The 19,316-nt window shown below is 34.5% G+C and overlaps 1 protein-coding gene across 1 annotated transcript in view; it reads right to left on the bottom strand.

The window, feature by feature from the left end:
• The window catches only part of LOC127720544 (uncharacterized), a 170,438-nt gene that overhangs the window by 52,088 nt on the left and 99,034 nt on the right, over positions 1-19,316 (bottom strand). The window contains exons 85-98 of the mRNA XM_052227137.1: positions 17,812-18,064; positions 17,119-17,290; positions 16,063-16,306; positions 14,661-14,778; positions 12,743-12,918; positions 11,897-12,056; positions 11,090-11,263; positions 10,463-10,693; positions 8,554-8,713; positions 8,001-8,239; positions 6,825-6,955; positions 5,480-5,633; positions 4,691-4,912; positions 1,145-1,238 (exon numbers count right to left, since the gene is read on the bottom strand). Coding sequence (XP_052083097.1) covers positions 1,145-1,238; positions 4,691-4,912; positions 5,480-5,633; positions 6,825-6,955; positions 8,001-8,239; positions 8,554-8,713; positions 10,463-10,693; positions 11,090-11,263; positions 11,897-12,056; positions 12,743-12,918; positions 14,661-14,778; positions 16,063-16,306; positions 17,119-17,290; positions 17,812-18,064 — 2,528 coding nt within the window. The remainder of the gene's footprint in view (positions 1-1,144; positions 1,239-4,690; positions 4,913-5,479; positions 5,634-6,824; positions 6,956-8,000; positions 8,240-8,553; positions 8,714-10,462; positions 10,694-11,089; positions 11,264-11,896; positions 12,057-12,742; positions 12,919-14,660; positions 14,779-16,062; positions 16,307-17,118; positions 17,291-17,811; positions 18,065-19,316) is intronic.

The raw sequence follows: 19,316 nt of genomic DNA, 5'->3' as shown, positions 1-19,316 counted from the left end.
TGATACATTCTACAGGTCAAAATCATTGGAAATGTGGAAATTTAGCAGAACATATTTACAATTCAAATATTACAAAGATTTGGTATTGACTATATATCAAATTTAGAACTGTTTTTTCAATAAGACATTTATTATTAAAATACATACCAGAAAATCAGCTTCTGCAAAATCTTATCAAAGTAAAGATGGATATAGACCAAGCATATAATCACGTTAAAATTTTGAGAATGATTTCAGTTACTCTGAAACTATAAAAAGGTATTTTGTAAACAGGAATTTGATAAGCAATGAATGTTTAAACCCCTCATACAGTATAGATTGTTCACATGAAACTCTATACCAAATTTTAGGAAGCTCAGATCTGTAGTGCCTCAGAAAAATACCATGAAAATTTCTGTGTAAGAAAGTATTTCATAAACAAGAATTTAATGAACTATGAAGGTGAAAAAGCTTCATACTTTAAAAGCATTCTCACTTGAAGCAAGATTCCAAATTTAAAAAAGCTCTAATTTGTTTTCCTGCGAAAAATGCATTAACAATTTAATGGGACAAACAGACAGACTGATGTTCATATAGACAGAAAGAAGTTAACCAGTATACCCCTCCCATGGAGCAGGTGTAGAATAAAAAGTTCCAAACAATTAAAGCATCACAACATATGTGGAAACAAGAAGGTGTCCATAGTACACGGATGCCCCACTCGCACTATCATTTTCTATGTTCAGTGGACCGTGAAATTGGGGTCAAAACTCTAATTTGGCATTAAAATTAGAAAGACCATATCATAGGGAACGTGTGTACTGAGTTTCAAGTTGTCTATGCTTATGTTTTCAAAAACTCTAATTTGGCATTAAAATTAGAAAGATCATATCATAGGGAACATGTGTACTAAGTTTCAAGTTGATTGGACTTCAACTTCATCAAAAACTACCTTGACCAAAAACTTTAACCTAAAGCAAGACAGACGGACGAACGAACGGATGCACAGACCGAAAAACATAATGCCCCTAGGTGGGGCATAAAATTAAAGCAGGAAAAAAAATATTGCACTTGATAAAAATTGTCCAATAGAGATTAGGTATTCACTTTAGACAGTTGTTATAGAGATTAGGTCGATAAATGGTTTACAGAACATATTACATACCCAGCTATGCCAGACTCCTGATCTGTAAATGGCTGCCATGTGACTGACACTGTAGAGAATGTCTCTGTACATATTGCATCTAAAGCATCACAATCTACAAAATGCAAAGTGAAAATATTTTAAAAAAATATATAAGTTCATGGAACATGCTAAGTTCCATGCTAACTCTATAGAATTAAATAACCAGGAGGAAAGAATTGATCCTTCTTTTTATCTAAGTCCCCCAGAGGTACTTTTATTGCCTCATTTTTTGTGGTTTCACTGCCCCATTGCATAATATGAGCCTTTAATCAATGTGTCAAACCTCAATGTGATCTGCTCTATGCAACTTAAAAAGTTCTTCATTCTTTCAGAAAGGCAAACGGTTAAGAGTATGTTGTATTGTAAAGCAAGAGTGGACAATACTATAGTTACTAAAATGATGAGCTAATCATAAAAACTGAGCTTTAATCAATGAACCATGAACATGCAGTGAAGGACAGATGACAGATAGATATGCCTCTCTTACAATGAATCTATAGACCAAATATATAGTTACTGACCTGTTACTTATCTTAAAAGAGAAACTTTATCAGAAAAACAGAACAATAACTTTAACAAGAAAATAAACAAAAAGTAAAACTAGACAATGTGATTCCCCCGCACTCAACACTGAAGTTACTGTATTATAATTAAGTCAATGTAGGACTTTCTTTGAGATATTATCATGTCTGGGAGACACAAATGATGCCCTGCAGATGCAAAGTGTTATTTTAAGATACACAAAGTTAAGCATGGGAGCACATAGGATTATGGTTCACTGTAGGAGGAGTTATCCGGAAATGCAATGCACCTCTTATGCAAGTATATACTCCAACTAGAGGCTCTCAAGAGCCTGTGTCGCTCACCTGATTCTACTTTGGTTTTGGAAATCATGTAAAAATAGATTAAAATCATAACAGATACCCTAATAATGAGTGAGGCCAAATTTGGTTTAATATTGGTCCTGTAATTTTATAAAAAATCCTGGTGGCCATCTTGAACAGTAAATGGCAACAAAGTAGCAACACTTAATCAGCACCTCATAAGAAACATTTATGCCATGTTTTGGTTTCATTCCATTCAGTGCACTTCTAGAAGAAGACATTTGTATGTATTTCCCATAGGGTATTATGTTAAAGGAAGTCCCCCCATTGGCGACCATCATGGATGAAGGATCAGCTTCAAAGTAACAAAACTTAGTCATTACCTCATAAGGAACATTCATGCCATGTTTAGTTTCAATCCATTCAGTATGTGGTTCTCTAAAAGAAGACATTTGTATGTATTGTCCATAGGGTCCTTTGTTAAACATTGTCCCCATCTGGCAGCCATCATGGATGAAGGATCAGCTTCAAAGTAACAACACTTGGTCAGCACCTCAAAAGGAACATGCATGCCATGTTTGGTTTCATTCCATTCAATGGTTCTCTAAAAGAAAACATTTGTACGTATTTCTCATAGGGTCCTATGTTAAACTAAGTCCTCCGCTGGCAGCCATCTTAGATTATGGATCGGCTTCATAGTAACAACACTTGGTCAGCACCTCATAAGGAACATTCATGCCATGTTTGGTTTCATTGCATTCAGTGGTTCTCTAAAAGAAGACATTTGTATGTATTTCCCATAGGGTCCTATGTTAAACTAAGTCCCCCGCTGGCTGCCATCCTGGATGATGGATCAGCTTCAAAGTAACAAAACTTGGTCAGCACCTCATAAGGAACATTCTTGCCATGTTTGGTTTCATTCTATTCAGTGGTTCTCTAAAAGAAGACGTTTGTATGTATTTCCCATAGGGTCCCATGTTAAACTAAGTCCCCCGCTGGCGGCCATCTTGGATGATGGATCAGCTTCAAAGTAACAACACTCGGTCAGCACCTCATAAGGAACATTCATGCCATGTTCGGTTTTATTCCATTCAGTGGTTCTCTAAAAGAAGACATTTGTATGTATTTCCCATAGGGTCCTATGTTAAACTAAGTCCCCCGCTGGCTGCCATCTTGGATTATGGATTGGCTTCAAAGTAACAACACTCGGTCAGCCCCTCATAAGAAACATTCATGCCATGTTTGGTTTCATTCCATTCAGTGGTTCTCTAAAAGAAGACATTTGTATGTATTTCCCATAGGGTCCAATGTTAAACTAAGTCCCCTGCTGGCGGCCATCTTGGATTATGGATCAGCTTCATAGTAACAACACTTGGTCAGCACCTCATAAGGAACATTCATGCCATGTTTGGTTTAATTCCATTTAGTGGTTCTCTAAAAGAAGACATTTGTATGTATTTCCCATAGGGTCCTATGTTAAACTAAGTCCCCCGCTGGCGGCCATCTTGGATTATGGATCGGCTTGAAAGTAACAAAACTCGGTCAGCACCTCAAAAGGAACAATAATACCATATTTGGTCTCATTCCATTCAGTGGTTCTCTAAAAGAAGACATTTGTATGTATTTCCCATAGGGTCCTATGTTAAACTAAGTCCCCCGCTGGCGGCCATCTTGGATGATGGATCGGCTACAAAGTAACAACACTCGGTCAGCACCTCATAAGGAACATTCATGCCATGTTTGGTTTCATTCCATTCAGTGGTTCTCTAGAAGAAGTTCAAAATGTAAAAAGTTAACGCCGACGACGAACGACGCCGGACGCCAAGTGATGAGAAAAGCTCACTTGGCACTTCGGGCCAGGTGAGCTAAAAATGACAAAGTTCAACTATCTCCCAAAAGAGCAAATATTGATAAAAATCAAAACCCTGACCACATGCACACCTTCAATATATGTACAAACAGCCAGCAAAGTGAAAACGTCCTAGAATTCAAACTGTAGGAGGAGTTATCTTGAATAACTATATACCCATAATGGGATGGACGGATGAAACGACAGACTGAAGGACGGACAGACGAACAGGGGTAAAACAATATGCCCCCAACTTTCAGTTGCAGTAGCATAAAAATGAGGTCAAAGACAACTATAAGCATAGACAATTTCAGATCATAAGCCATCCGATTAGAAAATCTGGATTGTCTAGATCTTTCCTACATGTTTATACATTTATAGGTATAGAACCACTTATTCATTCCCGGTCAGAAAGTTAGTACATATTTTAAACAAAATATTTCCTACACATAGCTTTGTTAATAAGTAAAATATTTGGGTGAGTTGGGTATCAAATGAAAGCTTAAAGGACTTGGGATCACTGTAGATAACACTCGTTGAAAGTTTCTTTCGAACGATAAAATAAATATATGAAATCATAATAGGAGGGCACATTTGCCCTGTTTTTCAGATCAGAAGTACCTGTTTTTGTAATACCAAACTTCTGGGAACGTAAGTGCGCTCTAATACGCAATTAAAAGTATTTTGAATTTTTCAGCACAAGTCAGGATAAGGTATAGTTTTGACATGAAATGACTTCCCCTTTATTTGAACTTAAGACAAAGTAGTCATTAATGCTTGAAATTGCAGAATTTAACATAGAAAGCAATGGGGCTATGAATTAGTGGTTTCATTCCTGGAGGTGATTCTTACCATTATCAGAGTTACATATTTTGGTATTCATCTGTACAGTCTTTGTGGCATTTGCTGCATCCACTCTGTAGGTTGTGTAAAGGTCAATGACCTTGCCATAGGATGGAGGTGTGGTGTCTATTCTGATTGGATCAGAGAAACTGTAGGTTTCCATTGCAACATAATTGACAGCTGTCACTGTAACGAAGTATGGCTGATCTTGAACCATAAATTGACTGACATCTGAAATGATACAGTGAAATGCATATTTCTGGCAAAATACAGACATGAAAAATATTATGATGAAACCAGTCATTTTCATTTTGATGTTTTACACATGTAACTGACTAAATCAAATTCTTAAATGCAAATACATGCTTCTAGTATATAAAACATTTTTAGGTCTTAATATAATGAACAATACACTGTCTTTTCTACTCACAGTTTCTTAAATATTCTTCAAAGCCATTGCAAATCTTTGTATAAACAGTAAATATAAGATTTTGAAAATCTTGTGAAGTAACATGCATACAATTTATCATAACACTCATGTTGAATTATACTCCTAACATATCAGAACTCAGCTCGAATAAAAACAGAGCACTAATTGGAGCATTTCTAAAGAGGAAATATGCAAAAGGAATACCTGGTAATCTACACAACTTTCAATTCAAGATTGAATATAAAATTCAAATAATGTAAAATCCAAGACTTTTTTTTCAATAAAATCAGGTTTGACAAAGGCTTGATTGAACTTCTACACCTTTTCTAAAATTATCAAGTTTTTTTTTTTTATTCCATTTTACATACTGTTGAAGTTGAAGGTCTCTGCCACTCCATCTAATTCCTGTCCACTGAACATGTCATGTGATCCTTCTGATGTTCCCATGGTAACAACAAACTTAACAATTCCACTCTGTTTATCCACAAAACCTGTCCAAGTACACTTGACCTGACCATAAGCCTATAAAGTACAAAATAGAAAGAGATAAATGCATGATTCTGTAACTTTAATAACAAAAATAATGAACAAATGATTTTAAAATTGGACCAAGTATTCATAGATCTAATTGAAACTCAAAATGTGTTTCTGCCTTTTTCTGTTTTTTTTTTTCTTCCAATAATTAAAATATCAAAACTTTACGGCACAAAAACAAAAATTGCTTTTATCATTTTGTGTCTTATCGTTGACCATTTTTTGATTATATATTTGCTTTATCCATGCAATTGATTCCCAACATTAATCCTGTCTAAAAAATAGTATTTTGACTTAAACAACATCTCCAGATGGTTGGACATGCAAACAATGTATAAGAATGATAGTAGAAAAGAAAACTTAAGACTCTTCATAATTTATACACACTACAGAAAAAAAATTATTTTTGATAATTCATTTGGAAATCAAATCTTTTGGCACCATTTTGTTAAAGTGATATAATAGAAAAAACAAAGGATATGGGGTATCCATCCACGACACAAAATCAGTACATGGACAACGAAAAACACACAATAAGCAAAGAAACAGCACTTTTATTGCTGTTCTTCATCTCAAAGTCAAAATGAGGCCTCCAACACAGAGCAAAAAACTCTCACCTCACTGTAAGTTTAAGATGGCCCCTAGCACCGACTTGAGAGCGTAATTCTTTGCAAAAATAACTTGGATAGAACTGTAATATGTTTTAATCCCTATCTGTATGATGTATTGGATTCGGTAAGAGTTCCATATGGCACCCCCACCATACTAAAAGAACACAATAATGTATTAGTTTATTCCGTGGGGGTGCCATATGGAACTCTTTCCCCTTCGGCTATTTTCTGCTCTTTGGTCGGGTTGTTGTCTCTTTGACACATTCCCCATTTCCATTCTCAATTTTATCCTTCCAGTATTCATTGATGCATAGGTTGTTATAAATAAATTAAAGTTTCATCTTTTTTTTAATAATAATAATCTCTATTGTCATATATACAAATTAAACATGTTTGTGACAAAAACATATGTGAATGATCTACTGAAAAAAACCATAGCTAGATTACCAAATGGCAATAGTTGAAAGTTAAATAAGGTTTAAGGTTTTAAAGACTTTTACATTTAATGCTGCAAAAGCATTACTTATTTATCTTATAACTTTGCTTTGATGATGCTTCCCATACTTACAGAAACAAAAGTTGGACAAGTGACAGTTCCTACATCTGGTGGTGTGGTATCTATGACAACAGCAGCAGACGACGCAGAAGACACTAGTCCAACTGAATTTTGTACCCATAAATTTAGGATGTTCGGTGTTCCTGTATAAATGAATAAATAGATATATATAACATCTGCAAATCAAGATAAACTATGAGCTGTTGCTTTATATTAGTATGGATGAAAGTGAAAATGTAAAAATCAGGTAATAAATAAAAATTTAATATCTAATAAAAGAAGTTGTGACAAAAAATGATAAAACCAGAAATCTTGCAATTTCCTGAAAACTTTCATGGATGTATTGTAGCTATACCCCTGCATATATCAACAAGGTATGACTTGTATTTGCACAGATACATGTAAAAGTGATGAACACTTTGGACAGATTGAAATCTCCTCCCCCCTTTTAATTTCTATTTCTAAATCAATAACAATAGAATAAGAATTATTTTCTGTTACTAAAGAATGTTACAAAAAAAACCCCATTAAACAAAGGGAAACAATATATATCTTCCCATATACATATATATTAAATTATTATACCTCAGTTATCATTTTTTTTTATAAAATAAGTACACAATATTTTGACTATTTTTCAAATTTCAAGCGTTGAACTATTTGACCGGCCAATAGTTTCCAACTATTGGACCTCGATGAAACTATTTGACCGCAAGCGTCATTATATTTCGCGGAATTTCAAAAGCAACCACGGGATTGGAGGATGTTGAGAATACTGCGGGAGTTTCGATGTCGCATTTTACCTAATGTATCTACGGTTGACGTCTGTACAGGACGTAGCCTAAGCACTCAAAATATATATGAAGTAAACGTTAAACAGTATGGTTGTGTTTCTGCTTTTTATATTACTATAGTTGATTTAGCCCCGACATTTATTGTCTGTTGTCTCTTTCGGTATAATAAAACACTTACTGACTGGATATTCGTGAAATAGTAAGTTTATTGTCCCCTCTGATACAACTATTGCCCTCGGCTACGCCTCAGGGCAATAGTTGCACCTCGAGGGGACAATAAACTTACTATTCCACTCATACCCAGTCAATAAGTATAAAATATGAAAACTTCCTTAATGATAGGATATATTTTGCTTTCAAATAAGTACATTTTTTTCATAATACGATAACTTACCATTGGTTTGAGGTGTGATAGCACCAAGGGCCAGATTACCCTCATCAAGGGCTGATACATTGACCTCTGACCTTGGACTGATGTCGTCTGCTCCAGGGAAAGTACCAACAGATAGCCATGCTCTCTCTATGACAGTTTCTGTGTCATTGAAGGACCATTGCCCATATATGGTGGATGTCGTCTGGTACTGTGTTCCTCCTTCTGTAATGGTGGCATCTGAAGCAGCATGTCCACTCAAACTGTTTGAAAGTGTAATTTTACAATTCTTAGTTTCTATCTATAATATACATTATTCAAACAATTAATTTTGGTTATTGAGAAACATTATATTGGAAGCATGTTAAATCTATAGGGGAGTTCCAGGATAGTTGTTTTTTCAATTTGAAAATTAGTTTCCGGTGTCATTTTTCTACACATCCGCCTAGTTTTTCCCAAGGGCATATTAAGCAAATGGAATGATCTAAATAGATTTCCACTGAAAAAATTCCACAAAATTTGTCTATTTCGACTCCCTCAGCAAGGCTGAAACTGTATGAATGATACTGGTTCTTACCTCTCAAATGAAATGGTTGGTGGTGTTCTATCTACCAAAACCCCATCGGACTCTGCCTGGATGACACTGCCATCATTAGTGATAGCTCTGACAGTGGTGTAGTATGTCATTCCAGGTTGCAATGACAAAATATTCTGAGCAGTGCCTGAACTTCCAATACCTTTAAAATAAGGATCATGTAAAAGACTGAAAAGGTATAAATATGAAATAAGATAATTATGATATTAAGTGTCAATCTGCCTAAGAATCAGGCAGTGGTGAAAACATGACTAACAAAAACCCATCCAAGTTTACATCAGTTTAAGTTCAAAATGTATAATGGTGCACGAATATAACATTCGTTTCCTTTTTTCTGTTCTGGTATTTCATGATATAATTTGGTTGAAATGCATTAATAAACTGTTATCACAGAGATATGTCTCGCCTTTTTGTAATTTTGATAATGCAAATGTTGAAATTAAAATAGAAATACTTTAACAAGTAAGTTATGCAAATATTCAAAGTCGATGAACCATGACTGAAGGTACATTGCTAAACAATCTCCATGAAATGAGATGTGCCAATGCTAATACAACTGCATACCAAATACCATTGACTTATTATAAGTCGTTCCCTTTACACAAACATAAACACAAACATTAACTTGTAAACTATGTAAAAGTTTCAAAGACAATGAACCATGATGATGTGGGGCTATAATCTCCATGGAAACGATACTTGCAAATGCCAATAAATTTGCATACTAAATATCATTGACTTAACATAAGCAGTTCATCTTAAACTGATCTAATCACAAGCTAATACATGTAAACTAAGCAAAAGTTTCAAAGTCAATAGACCATGACTGAGGGGCAGGGCCAAATATTTTCCATGGAAATGAGATGGGCTAATGCTTATACAACTGAATACTAATTAACATTGGCCTACCACTAATGGTTCCCCTTGAACTGACCTAATCACAAACTAATATATGTAAACTAAGCAAAATTTTCAAAGTCAATAGACCATGACTAAGGGTGCGGAGCAAAATAATCTCCATGGAAATGAGAAGTGCCAATGCTAATACAACTGCAAACAAAATATCATTGACCTACCACTTGTGGTTCACCATAAACTAGACCTAAGCACAAACTAATACAATGTTGACGCCGCCGCCGGAAACAGCATACCTATGTCTCGCTTTTTGACTCTGTCAAGGCCAGACAAAAATTACTATATAAGGGGAGCTTACTCCATTATTTGCTTTCATTCTAACCAAAATTTATTTAGACGTTTCTCAAATTACCAGACACACGGAAACAAAAGATCTACCATTACTAACTCAGGACGAGGATAACTTAAAAATAGGATGGTTAGGTTGGCTGGTTTTCTTTGGTCATGTTTTGAAATTCTTATAAAGTGCCAGATTCTTAAAAAGAGTGGCACTTAAAATAAAGTTAAGGCAACACATGTTATAGTAGATGATTGTATTGTCCAATAATATTTATTTATGTTATCCTTTGAATGTATTGTGTGATGATTTGTGTTTTATTTAGTAAAACAGAATCTGTTTTCTTACATCTTCTAAAAAATTAACATTTTATGCTAAAAAATCATTACAAAATACCCGGCTTATAATTTGGTATATGACGTTTTCAGACAAAAGATAAAATCCTTTCTTATTTTTAGGGCTACAAAAGGAGTTTAATGCTCCCACTACTTTTTTAAGTCTAAAAGACTTTTTAATCAAAAAAGCTAAAAAAGAAAAACTTTTGCTTCTGCCATCATAAAATAAAAAGATCTGCTTAAAAGCTAGTCACTGCAAGTACAGCAGTGTGTAAAATTTTTGTTTTTTTTCCCAAATTGACAGAAAGACTGACACAATATGATAAGTACTCTTAATGGTGGTCATAGATAAAAAAATTATTACCATTTCCAGCAATAGATGTTTCCTCTTTCATTACAATTCCTTGTTTTGTAAATCCCTGTAATTCCTCTCCTCCTTGAGTTGTTCCCACAGCCCACTCATATCCCACAATGCCTTGGTCATCACTAGTGAATCCTTCAAACTGTACTGTAACTGTGGTAACATCCAATGTGACATCAATGTCATTTCCCATGATTCCTTTCTCAGTGCCGTCTGCTCCATCAATAATCACACCTATGCCAAATGAAATATATAAATACAAATGCTATTTGCTTGTTACAACAATTTTGATTACCACTAGATGATGTCATATATTTTAAAAGATAAACTATAAACCCTCTTACTATAGGAAATCACCATTTTTTATGCCCCTGTCATAGGCGATGGGCGCATTAAGTGTTGCCCATGACTGTCCATCTTTCCGTCTTTCCATCTGTCCCTCCCATTTTTGTTGCAACCCTTGATCGTGGGCATTCATGTCCTCAGACACATTCTTCTTTTACAATATAAAACTTTAATAGCTTTTAAAATTAACAAAACTCCAAAAACTTTTTTTGACAAAGTTCCATATGACAGATCATTTTTATCAATGTCCTCACAGGTTGGTCTTATTGGGGTCTTTTTAAGTACCTTTTTTATTTCCTCCAATAATTTGGATTGGTGTAGATGTGACAACATTACTCCACATTTCTGCTCCATTCTGAACCTTGACACTGACATAATATACATCAGTCAAGGTCAAACCATCAATGTATGCTCTAGTGTCCATACCGTAATCTGTCCATTCCAGTGTCTCTGTGCCACCTATTTAAAAGAATCTTATAATGCAAAATGACAGATATAAAACTGGGATCTTGAAATGGAAAAAGGTGAAAAGGACCTTATTAAAAATGTGAAAATAAACAGTTTCCAACTGCAGTTGGAATGATGTCTTTTAGCCTTCCTTTGATTTTGTCAATGATAAATTGCTTTGTGGCTGGCATACACTTTCACTATTCCTAATTCTTAAAATCAAAACTATTCAGCCATTAAATATGGCTAAAATGAATCAATTTGAAAAAGAATGATAAAAATGTATTTCCTATTTTGACATGTTCCTATTAAAACATGTTCAAAACAAGCAAAAATCTTCTACTGTGTTCAAAATCAATATTTTCCAACTGTTGCAAAAAATGTCTCTTACCAAATGAAATATTTGCCATGTTTATCTTGTAACCTTAGATATCAACCAGTTGTTTACTACCTTTCCTAATATTATTAACTAGTAACTTATATTCACTCTTCTCAATGCTGTCCAAAATTTATTCACAATTCATATCATTTTAGGCAATTTAGATCTTAGACATATTGTAGATTTTATTGCTAAGCTTTGTTATATCTGATGTTATTTTTTGTTTTTGTTTTAAACCAAAGACCTGCAAGTCTGCATACACTTACCTGAAGTTATTCCAACTGCTACCTGGTACCTTAAGATACCAGACTGAGAATCCACTCCTCTCCATGCAGCCTGGATACCCTGTGTGTCTGCTTGTTTAACAAATCCACTCATAACAACCTCGTGTCCAGCTGTTAACGGACCAACTTTTAACGACTGGATCTAAAAACAATCAAACCTATAAGTAACCTCTCAGAGAATAAAATCTTAAAACAATGCCCTGCATGTAAATAATTAAAAAATCCAATGGACCAACTTTTAACTATAAGACCCGATTACAACCAAAATTTACCAGTTACCTATCAAAGGAAAAAAATCATTTCCCTGCAGGTAAACCATTCAAAAGCCCCCAACTCCAAGGTCAATGTTTTGATGCAGTTCTTTTTGACATATTGGGCAAATTGAGGCTTATATGATCACTGACCATTAATCAAATGATTTTAAAAAATAAAAAAAAAGATTACTAGATTTATAAAGAAATTAATTTTAGATTTTGTGATTTAAGCAACATTTTGTTGTTTTTTTTGCATATGTAAAATTTCTAATTGATATATCATTGCAGGAATAATAAATTTTCCAATATTTTTCTGGACAGAATCCGGTTTATTAATGATATATCAATTTAGGGTGTCATGTCAAAATGGGAAAACAGACATAAATTGGGGTGAAGTTCTTCATTTGGAAATTCAGGCTTTACATTACACCCAGGTATATCTTGATTTTTAAGGCACACAAATTCTATATCATTTTATATGCAGTATATCTTCTTAGTATTAAAGATGATTTTGTTTTAATATTGGTAATAACAGACAGTAATTAATATTCAACTAAATGTAATGTTAACTTACTGTAGGTGCTGAATTATCAATAATAACACCATCTGTCTCAAACGCAGTTATTGCCCCTGCTTTGTTCACTGCTCCAATCTTCATACTGTACCTTCCTCCAGGGTTAAGGGTCAAAGCATTATGGGTGTAATCAGTTTTCGAGCTGTCCATAATATCAAGCCATTCCCCAACAGTTCCTGCAAATAAACCATTTTTATTAGCCTGCATGTTTATTAAAGCAAATAGCCAAAAAGAATTTTGTGGACAGAAATATTTAGTCCAATTAGACAGCTACTTGATTTAGAAAAGGGGAAAAAATGTTTGATTTATTGATGATCAGATTAGGCAGGTTTTACCTCTATATCAATAAGAAGAAGTGGTATGATTTCCAATGAGACAACTATCCACCAGAGAAGTGGTATGATTTCCAATGAGACAACTATCCACCAGAGAAGTGGTATGATTTCCAATGAGACAACTATCCACCAGAGAAGTGGTATGATTTCCAATGAGACAATTATCCACCAGAGAAGTGGTATGATTGCCAATGAGACAACTATCCACCAGAGATGTGGTATGATTTCCAATGAGACAACTATCCACCAGAGAAATGGTATGATTGCCAATGAGACAACTATCCACCAGAGAAGTGGTATGATTTCCAATGAGAGAACTATCCACCAGAGAATTGGTATGATTTCCAATGAGACAATTATCCACCAGAGAAGTGGTATGATTGCCAATGAGACAACTATCCACCAGAGATGTGGTATGATTTCCAATGAGACAACTATCCACCAGAGAAATGGTATGATTGCCAATGAGACAACTATCCACCAGAGAAGTGGTATGATTTCCAATGAGACAACTATCCACCAGAGAAGTGGTATGATTTCCAATGAGACAATTATCCACCAGAGAAGTGGTATGATTGCCAATGAGACAACTATCCACCAGAGAAATGGTATGATTGCCAATGAGACAACTATCCACCAGAGAAATGGTATGATTGCCAATGAGACAACTATCCACCAGAGATGTGGTATGATTGCCAATGAGACAACTATCCACCAGAGATGTGGTATGATTGCCAATGAGACAACTATCCACCAGAGAAGTGGTACGATTGCCAATGAGACAACTATCCACCAGAAATGTGGTATGATTGCCAATGACAACTATCCACCAGAGATGTGGTATGATTGCCAATGAGACAACAATCCACCAGAGAAATGGTATGATTGCCAATGAGACAACTATCCACCAGAAATGTGGTATGATTGCCAATGACAACTATCCACCAGAGATAAAATGAAGTGGATATAACCGATTATAGGCCACATTACAGCCTTCCACAATGAGAAAAAAATCATACAGTAGTCAGCTATAAAAGGCCCTGACATGAAAAATATGAAGCAGTTCAAACAAAAAAACCTAATCTATATCAAAACCATTTACGATTAACAAATATGACAGCAAAAACTAACAACAATCTGTTTGATTTTCACAGGTTTTTTTTTTTAATCATGTTCATATTTGACAAGATTTTGTTTTAATCAAATGTGTTCAATATCAACAAGTTTCATGTTTACCTGTTTTAAAGTAAAACAATTGGGTTTATAGAAATTTATTTCTGACTGCTTAGATTTACTCATCTTCAATTTAGAAAAAAATTGATTTAACCATGTTCAGTTTGGTGACAATTTATGCATGCCCTGGTTAAAGAAGACTGATTTAGGTTAATGCTTTGGGTTTGAGTTTACAAGATAATTCAGTTTCGACATGTTTTAGAATAATTATTGGGAGTTTAAACAGGTTTTATTTCCTCACTCTTGTTTAATGGTAAAGTTTGGTTGACTCCTGTCAAGTTAGATAGGTCATTGATAGGTTTTGTGATTTATCCCTATTCATTGAAACAACATATCAGATAATCACACACCTGGTACAATCTGTCTCCTTGTTTTCTGATATTTCTCATAGATTTGTATCTGGAAACGATCAAGTTCTGACTCTGGGTCAGAAAACATAAAATTAGCTGACACTTCTGTTGTACTTCCCTGAAAAAAAGAATGGAAATAGAGAACGTATTAAACACTACCTCTGCTGTAGAATATATATATATACATCCATGTCAATTATTAACAGACTGATTACAACATTGTTCCCAGTAAATCAATACCATATATAAATCCCTTGAAAATCTTCCACTCTATGCAAGCAATTGTCTTACAGTTTTACAAAGCATCCATTTTTGTTATCAATTACTGTAAACTCAGAAATCATTGCAAGGTTTTTATTAATGCAACTAGGGGAGTATCGCAATAATAATAACTAGCATTCTGATATCTGATACATATATCTGTTTGCAGATTTTCCTGCAATCGCAATAATTAATCTAACATTTTTGTCCATTCTTAAATAATCGCAAAAATAAATGCACACAATAGTTCGTGAATTTACAGGAAAGTTCTAACAGTGCTGACAGACATGTACTGAGAGAATATAATTTATCTATTAGTTATAATTGGAATTAAACTAGTTTTCAGCATCTTTTTGTACTCTTAGATCAGTACTTTTGTTAGTTGTCTGTGTGTGCCAATCAAGCCATTTCTAACTGATTTTCAGAGGTTGGTAATATGTTGAGATGTTACACCACAAGGGAGGGTTGAACATTCATAAATATGTGTAACACCGATGCATTCTAATGTGCCTGTCCCAAAAGTCAGAACCTGTATTTCAGTGGTTGTTGTTTGTTGTCGGAGATATTTTTCTCTTTTATTTGTTTAACCATGAATCAGGATTAGGTTTTATCTTTTGAATTGTTTCACATTTTGTTACGTTGAGGCCTTTTACAACTGATTATACAGTACGGGCATTAAGTGGCGTTAAACTACAATCAATCAATCAATTGTTTTATACAAAGCAGAGTATTTTAATTTCAAATTAAAAGAATTTGCTTTAAACATACTAAAGTGTTATAGATATAAAAATAAGGAGATGTGGTATGATTGCCAATGAGACAACCATCCACCAAAGTTCAAAAGAAGTGGATGTAAGCAATTATAAGCAACTGTACAGCCTTCAACAATGAGAAAAAACCCATACTGTATAGTCAGCTATAAAAGGTCCTGACATGAAAAATATGAAACAGTTCAATTGAGAAAAAGGCCTAACTTATAACAAAGCAATTGATGAAAACAAATATGACAGACATGAACCAACAACAATAAGTGCACTACAGGCTCCTGACTTGGAACAGGGACATAAAGAATGTTGGGGGGTTAAACATGTTTGTGAGCGCTCAACAATAAGAGCCTATCAATAATTCAAGTAATTCTTACCTGATACTTGACATCTTTCTGTGCTACAGTTCCATCACCAATGTACAGAAGTTCTGGAGGAGTAAGATCTACCACAAACCCATCACTCTGTGCTGTGACAGTACTCTGTGCTCCATTGGTTGCCTTGACACTGACCTTCACTCTATCCTTGTGTTCAAGGTCAAGGTTGAGCCATGACACACTTGCAGTATCACTAGGGTACTGTACCCAGTCTTTGATGACCTCATAATCATGTGTTAGATCCCTAAAAATAAATTTATAATGTCTTTTCTGTCTTTTTTATGTTCTAAAATGCTGTCACAATGGCATATCTTTTTATTCACATAGACTTATATTTCAAAGTCAACTTCGACATATAGGAAATTCAAGTTTTACTAAATATACTAATATCTAATGTGGTTCCCCATTTTGAAAATACTAGATCAACAAGTGGTTTGATATGTATTTGATGAGACAAGGAGAGCAAAACACAAATTTATAATTATTAATGTTACAACATTGGGTTTGCCAAATGCTTCATGAAATTTTTCAAAATTACAAACATAGTTTATCCGCAATCATAACAGAGCTCTAGAGTAACAGCTAAACGTTACACTTTATGGGTGGAGTGAATCAGATACTTAAAAATTCCAAAGATCTGTTAGGTCTGGTAGATATTTTGTGATTTGGATACTAAAAAATTCCCTAAGATCTGTTAGGTCTAGTAAGACATGTTTTCTAACATACAGTTGGCATAATATGATTCATATGTTGCACATCTACTTTATTGATCTTCAAATAAAGATTACCACAGATAGTTAGGTTTGCTTTTTATATTAACTTTCATCAAAGAAATTGACAGCTAATGATGGTTGAAAACTAAACTTTGTAAAAAAAATAATATTTCCCATTGTGAACTTTCCATTTTCATAATGCATCATTCTAGCAGCATCAGTGAAAGAAGAATATATATGACCAAAATTTGAGAATGACCTAATTTGGCACTCAAAAATATTGTGGATACAACAAACCAAGACTTCACTTGTGTAATAAAACTTGTGTAAAATCTTGACTTACCCAGCACTTAAAACTTGAACAGCATACTGTGTGATATTTGACTCTGGATCAGAAAAATCTTTCCACTGTCCCTCCACTCTTGCTGAGCTAGATGAGTATTCTAAATCTACAAATCCACTCTGTGTACCATCTATTACATCCCCTGTCAAAGGTGGGGTTGCATCATACAAAACTGAAAAATATGAAACATACAGAGTCATAACCGAGTTCAACCAGGATGTTTTAACGACTTGAAAATACCTTCTCTGATGGTCCCTTTAATGTATTGTATTGTGAAACACACTGTTACCCTGTCGACACACCTGGCCTTGCTCCTGTTGAAACTAATGCTATTCCCTCAGGTTTAGTTTGTTATCTTGATTTGTCTCTTCCTTACAGATTTATACAAGACTTAAACATGGGTAAACCACTGTTGCCTTAATTAACATTAGAGTTGCCTCGGATAGAAATTGACCTTATGCAAATGAACATCAATACATCTGTTAACCTATTTCGGGTTGAAAAAACCTCTATGGAAAAGTCTGTAATGGTTTGAAAATTGAGTTGCTATAAGAACCCTACAAAATAGACCAAAATTCATCTTTTATATCATATTTGAATGTTCAAAAATGAATCAAAGTCTTATACATGCACATGTATACGTAAACTTGCATAAGGTCTATTTTTATCTGACGCAGCTCATTATATACTTACTGCCATTGGACGTCTTTGATACATTTTGCTGCTTGCTGGCACTGTTTAATGCCCAGACTGTAGAATAGTATATCTGTCCATGTTGTAGATAGGAGTCTGGTTCCAGGTCAATGCAGGCTTGGTTAATAGTAGATTCATATCGTGTCAGATTAACCACATCAGTGATGGACTTATCTGCCTCCGTACCCACACTTATCATGTAGTGACTGATACCAGATTCTAGGTCCACAAAATTGTTCCAATTTACACAAATCTAAAAATCAAATAAATGTTTGGAAACAACTATTGATTAAAACAGCAATGTAGAATATTTCTCTTCCAATCAATATAAATAACAGTATTCCTAATTAAAACAAGCATTCTGAAAGTATTGCATGGCAATACATAGTCCCCTACCGGTTAAAAATTCATTGTACTGGAACAAAATACTAACTTGATCTATAACTTGTCATGGTGTAAACTATATAACAAATATCAAGTCAATATCTTCAAGCATGACAAAAAAAAGTGTGGAAAACTGATTATTTAAGTGAATTTTCTAAGTCAAAGGACCATAACTCTGCACAAAATAATCAGATCAGAACAAAATTCTAATTTGATCTGTAACTTGACATGATAAAACTATATACCAATTATCAAATCAATATCTTCAAGCACCACGAAAAAAAGTGAGGAAAACTGATTATTTGAGTGAATTTTCTAAGTCCAAGGACCATAACTCTGCACAAAATCATCAGACCGGAACAATATTCGAATTTGATCTGTAACTTGTCATGATAAAACTATATACCAAATATCAAATCAATATCTTCAAGCACCAAGAAAACTAGAGGCTCTCAAGAGCCTGTGTCGCTCACCTGACTCTACTTTGGTTTTAGAAATCATGTAAAGATAGATAAAAATCATAACAGATACCCAAATAATGATTGAGGCCAAATTTTGATTAATATTGGTCCCGTTATTTAATAAAATATCCTGGTGGCCATCTTGAACAGTAAATCGGCAACAAAGTAGCAACACTTGGTCAGCACTTCATAAGGAACATTCATGCCATGTTTGGTTTCATTCCATTCAGTGGTACTCTAAAAGAAGACATTTGTATGTATTTCCCATAGGGTCCTATGTTAAACTAAGCCCCCCCCCTAGCGGCCATCTTGGATGATGGATCGACTGCAAAGTAACAACACTTGGTCAGCAACTCATAAGGAACATTCATGCCATGTTTGGTTCAATTCCATTCAGTGGTTCTCTAAAAGAAGACAATTGTATGTATTTCCCATAGGGTCCTATATTAAACTAAGTCCCCCGCTGTCGGCCATCTTGGATGATGGATCGGCTGCAAAGTAACAACACTTGGTCAACATCTCATAAGGAACATTCATGCCATGTTTGGTTCCATTCCATTTATTGGTTCTCTAAAAGAAGACATTTTTATGTATTTCCCAAAGGGTCCTATGTAAAACTAAGTCCCCCGCTGGCAGCCATCTTGGATGATGGATCGGCTA

Source organism: Mytilus californianus, unplaced genomic scaffold (genome assembly GCF_021869535.1).
Source record: "Mytilus californianus isolate M0D057914Y unplaced genomic scaffold, xbMytCali1.0.p SCAF_11, whole genome shotgun sequence".
In the NCBI taxonomy this organism is placed as follows: domain Eukaryota; kingdom Metazoa; phylum Mollusca; class Bivalvia; order Mytilida; family Mytilidae; genus Mytilus; species Mytilus californianus.
The sequence above is the reverse complement of the archived record's forward strand: the minus strand, read 5'-3'. Positions and strand labels throughout refer to the sequence as shown.